Here is a 13,590-nt window from a genome sequence, read left to right on the forward strand (position 1 = left end):
TTTGAGACTTTCCAAATTTTCAAGGTACCATGAGAGCTACAGCTGCTAACCGAAAGGTAAGCAGTTCGAATTCACCAGGCGCTCTTTGGAAACGCTATGGGACAGTTCTACTCTGTCCTATAGGGCTGCTATGAGTCGGAATCGATTTGATGGCGATGGCTTATTTATTCTGTTCTGATAGATATTCTAAATTCTTGAAAGCTTGCCTAAAATCCTAATTGTTGTCCTGCAACCTGTGGATTCAGACTCAGTGTCTGATTGTTGGCTACACCAGTCCTGTGACTACACAAGATGCGATTCTTTTAGAGCAGTGGTTCTCAATGGAGGTTTGGGGGGTAGAGAACGATTTTGCCCCCCAAGGGACATTTTTCAAAGTCTGGAGGCATTTCTGGCTGTCATAGCTTGGGGCAGAGGGTGCTACTGGCATCTAGTGGGTAGAGGCCAGGGATGCTACGATGCACCGTACCTCCGTTCCCACAACAAAGAGTTATCTGGTTCAAAATGTCAATGGTCTTTTGACTGAAGGAATCAATGGATCTAAAAGCCAGTAGGTAGTATGAAGGATGGGATGCCACTTCTGGATCTTGAGAAAATATGGTATAGGAGAATGTGTGGCTTCCATTTGAGAGGAGTGCAGGGTAACTGTTTCTATTTTAGACAAGGAGGTGTAATATATTTATTTCCCAGTGCTGCTGTAAAGATTACCACAAATGGATTGTCTTAGAAGAACAGAAATTTATTCCTCACAGTTTTGGAGGCTAGAAGTCAGAAATTCCATCTGAGGGCTCAAGGAAGAATCTGTTCCATGCTTCTCTCCTGGCTTCTGATATAGAGTCTTTTTGTGGCTGTCTTCCGTCTGCGTCACCTCTGCCTCTGTGTCTCTTTTCCTCTTTGTATAAGGACAACAGTCAGAATGGATTAAGGCTCCACCATAGTCCAGTTGGAGCCCTGGTAGCACAGTGGTTAACAGCGTAGCTGCTAACCAAAAGGTGGCAGTTTGAATCCACCAGCAGCTCCTTAGAAACCCTATGGGGCAGTTCTACTCTGTCCTATATGGTCGCCGTGGGTAGGAATCGACTCGGCAGCAATGGGTTTGGGTTTTGGTTTTGGTTTTGGATACCCAGTCTGGCCTCAAGTTAACTAATTACATCTGCAAAGATCTTATTTCCAATAGGGTCACATTTATAGGTACTGAGGGTTAGGACTTCAACGTATCTTCTGAGGGGACACAAATCAACTCATAGCAATGGTCACTGAAAAGGAAGAAAGTTTACTTGGTAGGTTCATTAATTTTCAAATGGAAGTTTGGACAACACAATAAAAAGGCCTGGGTGAACACACAGCAGCACAGTTTGGGTTAGGGGACCAGAGCTTCAGAGAGATTGGTAGGGCTTTTCTTCTGAGGCACCTCTGGGAGGATTTGAGCCACCAACCTTTCTGTTAGTAGCCAGATGCTTAAACTTTTGTGCCACCGAGAGACTCCACATTTTTAGCAATAATGCAGAGAACAGAAATATGAAGATGCAATATAACTGGTACAACTAGTGTCATGGTGGAGTGGTGTTGGGCACTAGATGTAGGTCAGCGTTTAGGGAATCAGATTCTCAGCCTAGTCATGTTCTCTTACCCAGGTGGCCTCGAGTAGATTCCAACTCATGTTAGAGTCTAACTATGTGTGTCAGAGTAAAACTGTCCTCCATGGTTTTTCAAAGGCTGAATTTTTCAAGAATAAATATTTTGGCCTTCTTCTGAGGTGCTTCTGGGTGGACTTGAACCTCTAACCTTTCGGTTAGCATCTGAGAGGAGGTGGTCTCTACCCCAGGTCATTTGTGTATGTTATTTCCTTGGCCTGGAACACCTCTGTCTTCTTTTTCCTTTCCCTTGGCAAGCTCAGATACCTTGTGTCTAGATCTAAATATAGCTTTCTTTTGGAAGTCTTCCCTGAGTGTCTTCTCCTCCCTCGGCATGCATATTTTATCTCTGGTAGCTGTTCATAATATACAGTAATTATCTGTTTACTTGTTTGTATCAACCTCTGGCAGGAAAAAGACAATAACTGTCTTTACAAGGTGCAGCCTCTGGGTTAGCATCTTATTTCAAATCCAAATCAAACAAATTGCCATTGAGTTGATTCTGACTCGTGGTGATCCCATGTGTGTCGGTGCGGAATTGTACTCAGCAAGTGTTTTTTCTTTTTTTTTGTATTTTTTAAAATCTTTTATTGTGTTTTTGGTGAAAGTTTATACACCAAATTAGGTTCCTATTAACAATTCCCTGGAGAAGGACATCGTGCTTCGTAAAGTAGAGGGGTCATGGAAAAAGAAGACCCTCAACAAGATGGATTGACACAGTGGCTACAACAATGGGTTCAAGCGTAACAATGATTGTGAGGATGGTGCAGGACTGGCCAGTGTTTCGTTCTGTTGTACATAGGGTTGCTAGGAGTCGGAACCAACTTGATGGGACCTAACAACAACAACAACAACATATATATTGTTATAGAAGCCCTGGTGGTGCAGTGGTTAACATGCTACCTGTTAACCTAAAGACAAAAGTAAAATTTACATATGTTCATTAACTATGGTTATAATGATTGTAGAACCCTGGTACCTAAGGGTCCCTTGGAACCCAACAGCAACTCCTTAGGAGAAAGATGTGGCAGTCTGCTTCTACTAAGATTACAGCCTTGCAAACCCTATGGAACAGTTCTATGCTGTCTTTTAGGGTCCACTTGATGGAAACAGGTTTGGTTTTTTTTGGTTTTTATACATACTGTTCAGTGACATTGGTTACATTTTCTACATTGTGTCACGATTCTCATTATTTCTGTCTGGTTGTTCTGTTTTCATTAATCTAGCTCCCTTTCCCCCCGACTCCCACCTCCTCACATCTTCTCATTTTTGCTTCAGGGTTAATGTTGACTGTTCGGTCTCATACAGATGATTTTTTTTTTTTGAAGGTGCAGAGCACCCAAGGTGATATTTATTTTATGAGCCAATCTGTGATTTAGCTGAAAGGTGACCTCTGGGAGTGGTTTCAGTTCAAAGCTTGAAGGGTATATCAGGGTGATATCATCCGGGGTTCCTCCTTGTTCTACCGCTCAGTAGGCTTCTAAATGGCTGCTTTTTCAGAAATAGAATCACCAGGCCTTTCTTTTGAGGTAACTTTGGATGAACCGAACCCTCCAACATTTTGGGTAGCCCAAAAGTGTTAACTGCTTGCAGCACTTAGGGCTTCCTAATATTTTATAGATTGCATTAAATAAATATTTATTTAAATTAAATGTTCTAAAATTTAATTCCAATCTATTTTTCCAGAAGAATTCAACCCATATTTCTTTAAATGGTAAGCTTCTCTACTTCAATATATGATTTGGTTCCTACAAATTTGATGTACACAGTCTTTTATAATGTTGTATTTCCCAGTGTTGCACAGATTGCCACTCAATGTGTACTTGTATAAATGAATTGAATCAGCTTCATCCAACCTTCCTTTCAGTATATAAACATTTTAAAAGCTATTAAATATTAACCTGTATGTGAATATACATGGCGATTGAAACTGTTTAAGGACTGCCATATCCAGTCGCACATATACTATCGTCATGTATCAATGGGCTTAACAATTCATCTTTAAAAAAATAAATTCCCCAAGTGGATGTAGTGCACTATGCCACATCATGTAGACACATCCTGAAATAATACACAGCATACTTGTGAGATGGAATATTTTCTCCTAGATGTATTCCTTTTTATCTTAGCAACACTGTGTGCTTTATTTATGCAGAAATATCGGTCTGCAATACAATCATTCTAAACCAAAAAACCACACCGGTTCCCGTCGCGTCAAACCCGAGTTATAGCGACCCCATAGGACGGAGGAGAACCGCCCCATAGAGTTTCCAAGGAGCTGTTGGTGGATTTGAACTGGCCACCTTTTGGTTAGCAGCCGAGCTCTTAACCACAGCACCACCAGGGCTCCGAAATTATTATAACCACAGTTTGGTTATAGTAAAACAGGACTTTTGTCTCTGTTTTTTGGTAGTGACTTAAAGCAGTAATCGTCCCTTTGTGGAAAGTTTATTCTGAGTAAATTTTTTAAAACAAAAACTATAAACCAAGATCTGCCTCTCCTGGCTTTGGTCTGAGGGCAGGGCTAGGAGCGGAGAAGGCGGGGCCGCAGTGATTTGTGGGTGGAGCCTCACAGAGTCTGGGAGGGCAGTTTGCTCCTGCTCGGCACTACTCGGCTTCCCTTGGTTCCGCTCGGCTCCGTTCGGCTCCGTTCGGCTCCGTTCGGCTCAGGCTCCGGCAGGGAGCATTCGATCTGGCGCACGCGCTCTCGACTCCTACGGCTCTCCGGGCCGTGCTGTGTCTCCTGTTTTTACTTCCTTCTCCTTAGAGCTGTATCCGGGTCGTTGCCTAACCTATTGTCTCAGGCAACCGGCCTCAGACTGCAAATTCCGGGTCTTTTGTTTCTGATGCAGGCTAATAAAGTTTTTCTTTCTTTTATTTTTTTCTTCTAGTTTTAACGGGGAAATTAACACCCCAGGGCCGCCGGGTTAGTCGCGCTGCCTGGGCCAGAGGGCGCCTCTGGCCGGGGTACGCCGTGGGAAGGGGCGCGAGCGGCCGGGGCTGGTTCTGCGAGAGCTCGGGGCGGGAGGGGAACCGTGGGCTGCTTTTGCTGCGCCCCGACCGGGTTGGCGGCGTCGCCGATTTTAAATAGCATCCTACGGATTTGCCTCCGCTGCCCCACTCCCGATCTCGGCGCTGCCTGGGCTCCCGCATCCTCTCCCTAGGTCTCCTCCAAACGATCACCTCACGGATTCCTTAGTAAGTGTGTCCGAGGCCTCCGAGGGGAGAGAGGTCTATTTAAGCCCTTTTGAATAGCCGGAGGAACGGGGCGGGAGGGGGTGAGGCGGGAACCCTTCGTGGGCGGTACCCCTCCAGGGTATGCGGGCATGAATACGGCTTCTTTTATTCCCTGGGCTTTGCGTTACGTTGTCTAAATGAGGGATTGCGTGCAAGTCGCAGAAGCATTTCCACAAGACGTGGAAATAGAGTCAGCTTCGATTTTGGCCCATCTGGGTTTGCGTTAAGGAGCCCTGATGGTGCAGTGGTTAAAGCGCTGGCTGCTGACAGGCTAACGGAAGGTCAGTAGTTGGAACCCAGTCGTCGCACCAGCCGCTCTGCGGGAGAAAGATGTGGCAGTCGGTTTAGTAAAGATAAGTCTTGGAGACCCTGTGGGAGCAGTTCTACCCTGTCCTATAGGGTCACTACGAGTTGAACGGACTGGATTGCAAGGTTTTTTTTTTTGTGTGTGTGTGGTGAGGGTGGTGTTTGTGTTGGCTGTACCCCGGAGCTGGAGCTGCCCATGAAGCCTCCCAGCCCTTCCCAGCCTTGTCCTCACCCCAAACACTCCTCCACCCCCAGACAGCTTTTGCTGAAAACTGGATAAGACAAAGATTTCCTGTGCAACGGCTTCTTATCTTCCCACAGAACCATGGTTCCCACTGTGCTTGGTGTGATTGTGAATGACAATGTAATGTTTTTCTCTTAACAGTGGATCGCAGCTCCAAGAGGAGGCAGGTGAAGCCTTTGGCAGCTTCTCTGCTAGAAGCTCTCGATTATGATAGTTCAGATGACAGTGATTTTAAAGTTGGAGATGCTTCAGGTAAATGTTTCCTTCTCTCTTCCCTTTTTCCAGCTTTCTGGAGTTGGGCCTATTTTCAGACTTCCTTCTTTTTTTAAGAATCAGTTTTGGTTAAATGCCAATTTAAAGTTAAAGCATACAAACTTCATTTTTTTTGTCCATTTGATTTCCTGTATTTCCCAAGATCCCGTCACTATCTGCTCTCATTGCTTATTTTTGTTGCTGCTTATTCAGAGGTAGTTAGCAAGCAGGGAAAGACTTATTCCAAAGATGCAAAAGTGTTTTCCCTATTTTACAGGATAAAATATACTTATGCATATTTCATGGGTAGAAAAAAAAAAATCAAGGGATATCCAGAAGTAGAATAATATCCTGAGAGTAATGTAGGCCATAAACAACCCATGAGCAGGATTCTTCTTATATTCTTCTTCTTCACTTGGCACCCCCATCCCTGGGAGTTTTGTTTATTGTCTTTAGCTAGAATAAAAACTGTAACTTTAAGTTGTAGTAGATGCTACAACTTGTGCTTTGGGCCTTTCAGAAATCTCTGAGGCATAAAACATGCATGCTTGCTCATCATATTTTATGATTTTAACAGTAATTAAATTTTTAAAAGGTAATTCGTATGTAAATTGGAAAATATACAAAAGTATGGTTCTCTTTTGTAGCTTCTTTTCAGTATACAACTTTTAATTGAAAGAATCTGAAAAACAAAATTATGTGAAAAATACTAATAAACACACATGAGAAATGAAAATTACTTATTCTGTCCCTTTTATGGAAGCTTAAATAAAGTAAGAAGTTAAAGTCCTTCCAATTTCATCCTTTTACTGGTTTTTAAGTATCCTTTCGGAGAGTTTGCTAGACTTAACTTCCCTTCCTTCTGGTTTTCCATGTGAGGAATGGTAGGAAGACATGAAATTAGATTATGCTTTGTTACTTTTATTACTTTTAGTAACATCGACAAACAATATTTGCATTGTGCTTTACTGAGAATTTTTCTATTTAAAGTGAAGGAGATACTATTTTACAGATTAACGAACAGGCTACTGAGCTTAAAGAACTTGCATGAGGTCACTCAGGTGGTAATAGATCTAATTCATGTCTTTTGACTCCAAAATACTTTGACTGTTTAATCCCAAGAAGAGATAGATGTTGTCATGGATTGAATTGTATCCCCCCAAAATCTGTGTTAATTGGCTAGACTGTAATTCCCAGTATTAAGTGGTTGTCCATCATTTTGTGATCCATGTGATTTTCCTGTGTGATGTAAATCCTAATCTCTGCCCGTGGTTAATGAAGCAAGATTAAGTTATGTTAAAGAGAATTAGGGTGGAATGTAACACCCTTACTTAGGTCACAACCCTGATCAGATGTAAGGGTAGTTTCCCTGGAGTGTGGCCTGCATCACATTTTATCTTAGAAGAGATAAAAGGAGAGAAGCAAGCAGAGAGATGGGGACCTCCTACCACCAAGAAGGCAGAGCTGGGAGCAGAGTGTCCCTGTACTGAGAAGCTTTTAGACCAGGGGAAGATTGATGGCAAGGACCTTCTCCCTGAGCTGATAGAGAAAGCTTTCCCCTGGAGCTGGCACACTGAATTCAGACTTCTGTCTCCCTAGACTGTGAGAGAATAAATTTCCTTTGTTAAAGGCATCTTCTTGTGGTATTTCTGTTATAAAAGCACTGGATAACTAAGAATTTGGTACCGGGAGTGGGATGCTGCACTAACAGATACCTAAAATGTGAAAGTGGTTTTGAACTTGTGAGTGGTAGAGGCTGGAAGAATTTTAAAGTGCCTAATAGTAAAATCCTAGATTGCCTTGAAGAGAATGTTGGTGGAATTATGGATTTCAGACAATCCTGGTGAGGGCTCAGAAGGAAGTGAGGAGAACTGTAACACCAGAGATGGCACAGATGGCAAGAAGCAGCAGCAGCAGAGAAATGGCAGCAGCAGAACTAGGAGACCAGTGCAAGACGGTATGAGAGCCGACCCATGGAGCAAGCGAGCTGAGTGCCTTTGCTCAGGAGGCTTCCTGGTGGAGTGGGGTGCCTCCAGGCACTTATCAGTAGAACCAAAGAGCTTTGGAACACTTACCCAAGCAGGGCAGATGCCAGGCCAGTCCAAAGGCCTGAGGGACCAGGAGGCCAAGTAACCAGGAAGCAGAAGCTAAGAGACAGGGAACACGGGAAGCAGAGCTGCCTCAGTCTCAAAGGGTAAGGCCATGACCTCTGGAGTTTCAAAGGGTGGAGCCATGGCCTCTGGGGTTTCAAAGGGTGGGGCCACAGCCTTCTGGTTTTCGAAGAGTCAGATCTTCACCAACTCGGTTTTGGGAGTGTGGGGCAGCCTTTCACAAGTGCCAGTGGGATGGGGCCAGATCTACTGCCCAAAAATGAGGGGACGGGGCTGCCATGTCCAAGGAGCAGAAGAATGGGACCTGTTGGAGCTGAGGGTGTGGGGTCATCACTCAGACTAGGACAGAGTAGAACTGCCCCATAGAGTTTCCACGGAGCGGCTTGTGGATTTGAACTGCCACTCTTTTGGTTAGCAGCCGAACTCTTAACCGCAGTACCACCAGGGCTCCAACTAGGAGAATGGGGCCACCCAAATGTGAGGGAGCAGAGTTACTGTTCCAGTGGGCCTGGAAGGTGGAGCTGAATGAAACCCAGGACTGAAGACCTCCATCCACAATCTGGAGAGGGTAGCCAATATCCAGAGTCTGGAGGGCAGGGCCACTGCCTAGATAGTCTCAGAGAACAGAGGATTATTTTCAAGCCCTGAAAGCTAATGTAAATTATTCTGCTGGATTTCTGACTTGCTTGGTCCTGTTGTCCCCTTTTTCTTCCAGTTTCTCACACTTGTAACGAAAATGTCTAGCTTATGCCTATTCCACCATTGTGCTTTGGAAGCAGATAACTTGAAGTTTGTCCCAGGATGGAATTTGAACTTGCAGTTGATTTAAGACTTTTGCTGTGATATGATGGGGTGAATGTGTTTTACATGTGGAAAGGACATGAATTTTGGGGGGTAAAGAGTGAAATGTCATAGATCGAATTGGCTTCCCCCCAAATTTATGTCAACTTGTCTAGATCATGATCCCCAGTATTATGTGGTTGTCCACCATTTTGTGATCCCTGTGATTTTCCTATGTGTTGTAAATCCTAATCTCTGCCTGTGGTTAATGAAGCAAGATTAGGTTATGTTAAAGAGTATTAGAGTGGGATGCAACACCCTTACTTGGGTCACAGCTCTGATTAGCTTTAAGGGGAATTCCCCTGGGGTGTAGCCTACATTACTGTTTATTTTACAAGAGATAAAAGGACAGAAGCAAGCGGAGAGATGGGGACCTCCTACCAGCAAGAAAGCAGAACTGGGAGCAGAGTGTGTCCTTTGGACACAGGGTCCCTGCACTGAGAAGCTCCTAGACCAAGAAGATTGATGACAAGGATCTTTCTCCAGAGCTGACAGAGGAAGCCTTCCCCTGGAGCTGGTGCCCTGAATTCAGACTTTTAGCCTCCTAGACTGTGAGAGAATAAATTTTTGTTTGTTATAAAGCCATCCTCTTGTGGTATTTCTCTTACAGCAGCACTAGATAACTCAGACAGTTCTCTTAAACTACATGGATATTGTGGTTACCTTATTTAGATCCTCTTAGCAATCAGAAGTTGATAAGTTTAAGTGCTTTTTGGCTCTTAAATTCTTATATTTAGTCCATTTACTGATGTTTGGTAATTTACAAAAAAGAAAAAAGACAAGGATGGGAAATGTATACCTAGTTCTCTTGATGAAACTTTGATAGATAAGTATATTCTCTTTGGTTAGAATGTAGTTTTTCGTTTATCGTAGATGTTATGGTAAAAGTTGCAAGCTGAGACAATAATAGTTAAGTCTCAGAGTATGAATTCTTTAAATACCCTTACGGGAAAAATACCAAAGCTTATTTTCTTTAAGTATTCTGTGTAATTATTTTTGTCACAATAAATCTTGAGTTTGTAGGTAATGTTTTTCTTTTTTAGTGAGATGGAGTCATTCACAGGTATCACTTTCCTTTACAAGGAATAAGACAATCTAGAGATTCAAAGATAAACTGCATTCTCGTAACAATTTATGGTGTCATGTTAAGTAGAGATTTTGACTTTGATAAATCGTAATCAGAATTGATGGGAAGCTGGTCGGTTGAGTTTTGTTAGGCTGGTGTTTTTTTTTTTTTTTTTTTTAATTAGAATTTGAGTGCTTTTAGGGGTGATATATACACTTTTTGTCTCCCCTTGTCATATTTGGTCTGTTCCACTAGGCCTTTGCCTCTTTGCCCCATAAAAAAAATTTTATAGGGGGCTTAAATTTGTGACTTAAGGTCATTGTTGCACATTATTTATTTCTTTTAATTATCTATTACCTTATTTTTCTTGGAGCCCTAGTGGTGCAGTGGTTAAATGTTCACTGCTAAGCGAGAGGTTGGCAATTCAAATCCACCAGCCGCTCCTTGAAAACCCTATGGGGCAGTTCTACTCAGTCCTATAGGGTCGCTATGAGTTGGCATCGACTTGATAGCAGTAGATTTGGTTTCGGGTTTGGTTATTTATTTTAATTATCTGTGTAGTTCTTGGTACACTAATGCAAATGAGAGTTTAGTAGAAAATATCTCATTTAAAATAATTAACAGTTAACAGAAACTGAATCACATCTTCTACTATTGTTTCACTGGGTATTGGTGCCCTCCTGTAGCTAAGATGTTGGCTTAGTCTAGATTACTGATGGTTTCTGTTTGAATCTTTTCTCTTCTGCCTGAGATAGTGTGTTTAGTTGGACTTTACAGAAAATAAGACATTAGACATATTACTGGTTTTCAAACATGTGGAGGTCGTGCAAGCCTAAGCTTTCTTATGGAGAGATTAAACTGGCGATGAAGAAATAGTAGCTAAACACCTGTCATGACCATAGCTTCTTGCAAAACATGCTGTAGAAGTGATTTGTTGACTTTATTGTACTTAATGCCCAAATGGTTAAATTGATTGGCTTCAGATTTTGTTAACTGGATTCTGTACAACAATTTCTTCTGATCTTCATCTCGAAATTTAAAATTCTGGCTATAATACTTTTATATTTCTGTTTCGCTTTAATAGTAAATATAGAAAACACTGAAAGGTTATTATATTCAGCAACCTTGCAGATAAATAATTTTATTCGCATACTTTTTAGATGATAAAATAGGAAAAAATCAACATTGTTGAAAAATGACCTGCCAATAAGATTGGCAAGTGGTCGTTAATAAAGGTAGTAATTGTAAGACTCTACCTTTAGAAAATTAAGGAACTGAAAATAGCTTATTTTTAATCCCTAAAGTGAAAGCAGAGCTAAATTTCCCATTTTTGAATGAAAACGGTCAAATATGTTTTAAAGTTAAGTCCAGAATAGGGTATTAGTATATCAGAATTATGGTGATAACCACCAGAAGAACCATATATAGAAATATTAGGTGGAACCATGTAAGGTACCAGTTTTGTAGGTCTAAGGCAATACTGGTAGTTTCATTTTACATCCTACTTAAAGTGATTGTATTTGAGATTTGGTCCTAGGGTTGGGGATAGTATAGGAGACTTATTTATGTTTAATAATCTGCTGTATAAATGAAATACTTTTAAATATGCATTCATGTATTACTTTTATTAAACAGGACAAACTAGCAATGCCATGTGCCCCCCTCCCCCACACTCCCCCACCAAAGGAAAAGTTTGGCTTTAGACCTTGAACAATGGTTCGTTTAGTTAGGTTACATTACCAGAAAATAATTTAACTGGAAGAACAGTCAGAGACTTCATCTTTTGTGCTAATCTGATTTTGGATAAGTGGATCAAGATATGTTCATTGACCATCTGTAGTTTTCCATAGCACTTTGCTAGGTGTTTTAGTGAATTCACAAGGCAATAATAATGACAATAGAATAGTTAAATAAATAAAATGTGGAATAGATCATACAAGGAATGATTGGTTGTTGTATCACTTACTTAGTTCAAGCCTTCGGAAGAGATCGGACTGCTTTAGACTGGATTGATGTAGAAAAAAATTCATTGAGGAAATAAAAGTTGAACTATGAAAGAGATAAAACATTTAGATAAACAACAATTTAGGTGGGGAGAATATTAAGTGTACAAGTGTGGAGACAGGGAAATGTCATGTGTATTTGGGGATCAGAATTGGGTAAAAGAATAGTAGAAGAGATAAACTTGGGAAAATAGAATGAGATCAAATTGAAGCCTTATATATCACGCCAGGGTTTCTTAACCTTGGCACTGTTAACATTTTGTGTTGCATAATTCTTTGTTGTTGGGGGCTGCCCTGTGGATTCTGGGATGTTGAGCGGCATCCCTAGCCTCTACCTACTAGATACCGATAGCAGTCCTTCCCCCCACCCTGCCACGTTTTTGAGGCAACCATTTTTCCCTGGGGGTTGTCTCTACTTGAGAACCACTTGTCTACATTTAGCCAGGAAACCCAAGCTGACACAGCTGGAACTGGAGTCAGAAGTACAGGATTAGTTGACAAGACTTGTTGACTGGTTAGTTACTTTTGAGAGATGTATAGGATGAGTCAAAGATGACCCTAAGGGAATAACCTTGAATAACCAGTAGACTGGTGATCTGTCTGTTATTTATTATGTACATTTATAGTACTAATCACTGTTGCACTAGAACAATGAACCAAATGTTTAAAGTTGAAATTGTTGAAAAGATGATTATATTGTACAGTTAACGTGAAACTCTGAATTAAATCTTACTGATTTTATTATTGTTTAATATTTATTATGGGGAAAACTTAAGCATTGATTGTTATAGTATTGATGGTTGATATTGATTAAATTATTTTGATTTTATTAATTTTATGAAGAGATTCTCGAAGGTCGTTTTTTTAATTCTATATAAACAATTCTCATATTGTGTGTTAGTTGAAATAGCTATTGTTAGAGAGATTTTCATATATTGTACCTTTTGAGAAAGTTTTTTGCCTTTCATTTAATTCATTGGGAAGTAGGGATTTCAATTAAAAAATGTTTTTAATGTCAACAAGTTTATTGTAGAGTTGAAATTTACTCTGTTGTTATGCCTAAGATAGCTGTATTTGAAGTAGCTGGCCCACTAGCCTGGTCTTTTTTTTTTGAAGGTGTAAGAATGATGAATTTGGACCATGGCATAGAATCACCCTCGGAGTTTGTAGTAATTGGAATTTTTTTCTTTGCAACCTATAAAATTATAATTATGGACAGCCAAGGACCCTGATTTTTCTTATTATCGTTATTACCAAACTGTGTTTCTAACTAGATACTGTTTACCTTTATCCTTGAAGGGCACATGTACCAAAAGAAGTGCTGACTAATCAGATCAAGTATTTTTCAGAGATCAAAGAAAGATAAGATTTGATAGATTCTTTATCCTTGCAGTTGGATTATGGCTAGTATGGTATATTTGGAGAATGAAGGGTTGGGTAAACCCCTAGGGTTTGAATTTGTGGGAAAATTTCACATTCTTCTATTGATAAGTAATTATTTTAAAGCATTTAGTTTTTTTTTTTAATTGATTTTTATTCAGGCATGATTACAAAACAAAAACAAGGAGTACCAATTTCTCTCTACTTTAAAAGAGTAATAATTTAATATTAAGACATTGACAATGAAAACCAAAACAAAACCGCAAAAATCCTTGACATTCTATAAAATTTATCAAATTATAGCAAAGTTGAATTGACCTCAATTCTAATCAGGTACCCACATTTCCGCCCAGTTTACTTTTTTATCTATCATTATGTTTTCATTGTGAAAAAAGGCCTATTCAGAAGGACCTTTTCTTTTTATCCTCAATTCCCAATTAACTATGGCATTCCTTATAAGATATTTTAACATTTTTCATCAGTGTCTGTAAGAGTCCCTTTGCCTTAGAAGTGCTTAGTC

General features: G+C 40.6%; 1 protein-coding gene across 3 annotated transcripts in view; it reads left to right on the top strand.

The window, feature by feature from the left end:
- Window positions 1–4,363: 4,363 nt before the first annotated feature.
- PHF14 (PHD finger protein 14) overlaps window positions 4,364–13,590 on the top strand; it is a 198,991-nt gene continuing 189,764 nt past the window's right edge. The window contains exons 1-2 of one of the 3 annotated variants that reach the window (XM_049894771.1): window positions 4,364–4,829; window positions 5,560–5,670. In XM_049894771.1, the coding sequence (XP_049750728.1) occupies window position 4,829; window positions 5,560–5,670 (112 nt within the window). In that variant the 5' untranslated portion in view covers window positions 4,364–4,828. The remainder of the gene's footprint in view (window positions 4,830–5,559; window positions 5,671–13,590) is intronic. The other 2 variants (XM_049894772.1, XM_049894773.1) reach the window with 2 other exon arrangements.

The sequence above is a fragment of the Elephas maximus genome, chromosome 8 (genome assembly GCF_024166365.1).
Source record: "Elephas maximus indicus isolate mEleMax1 chromosome 8, mEleMax1 primary haplotype, whole genome shotgun sequence".
Taxonomy (NCBI): Eukaryota; Metazoa; Chordata; class Mammalia; order Proboscidea; family Elephantidae; genus Elephas; species Elephas maximus.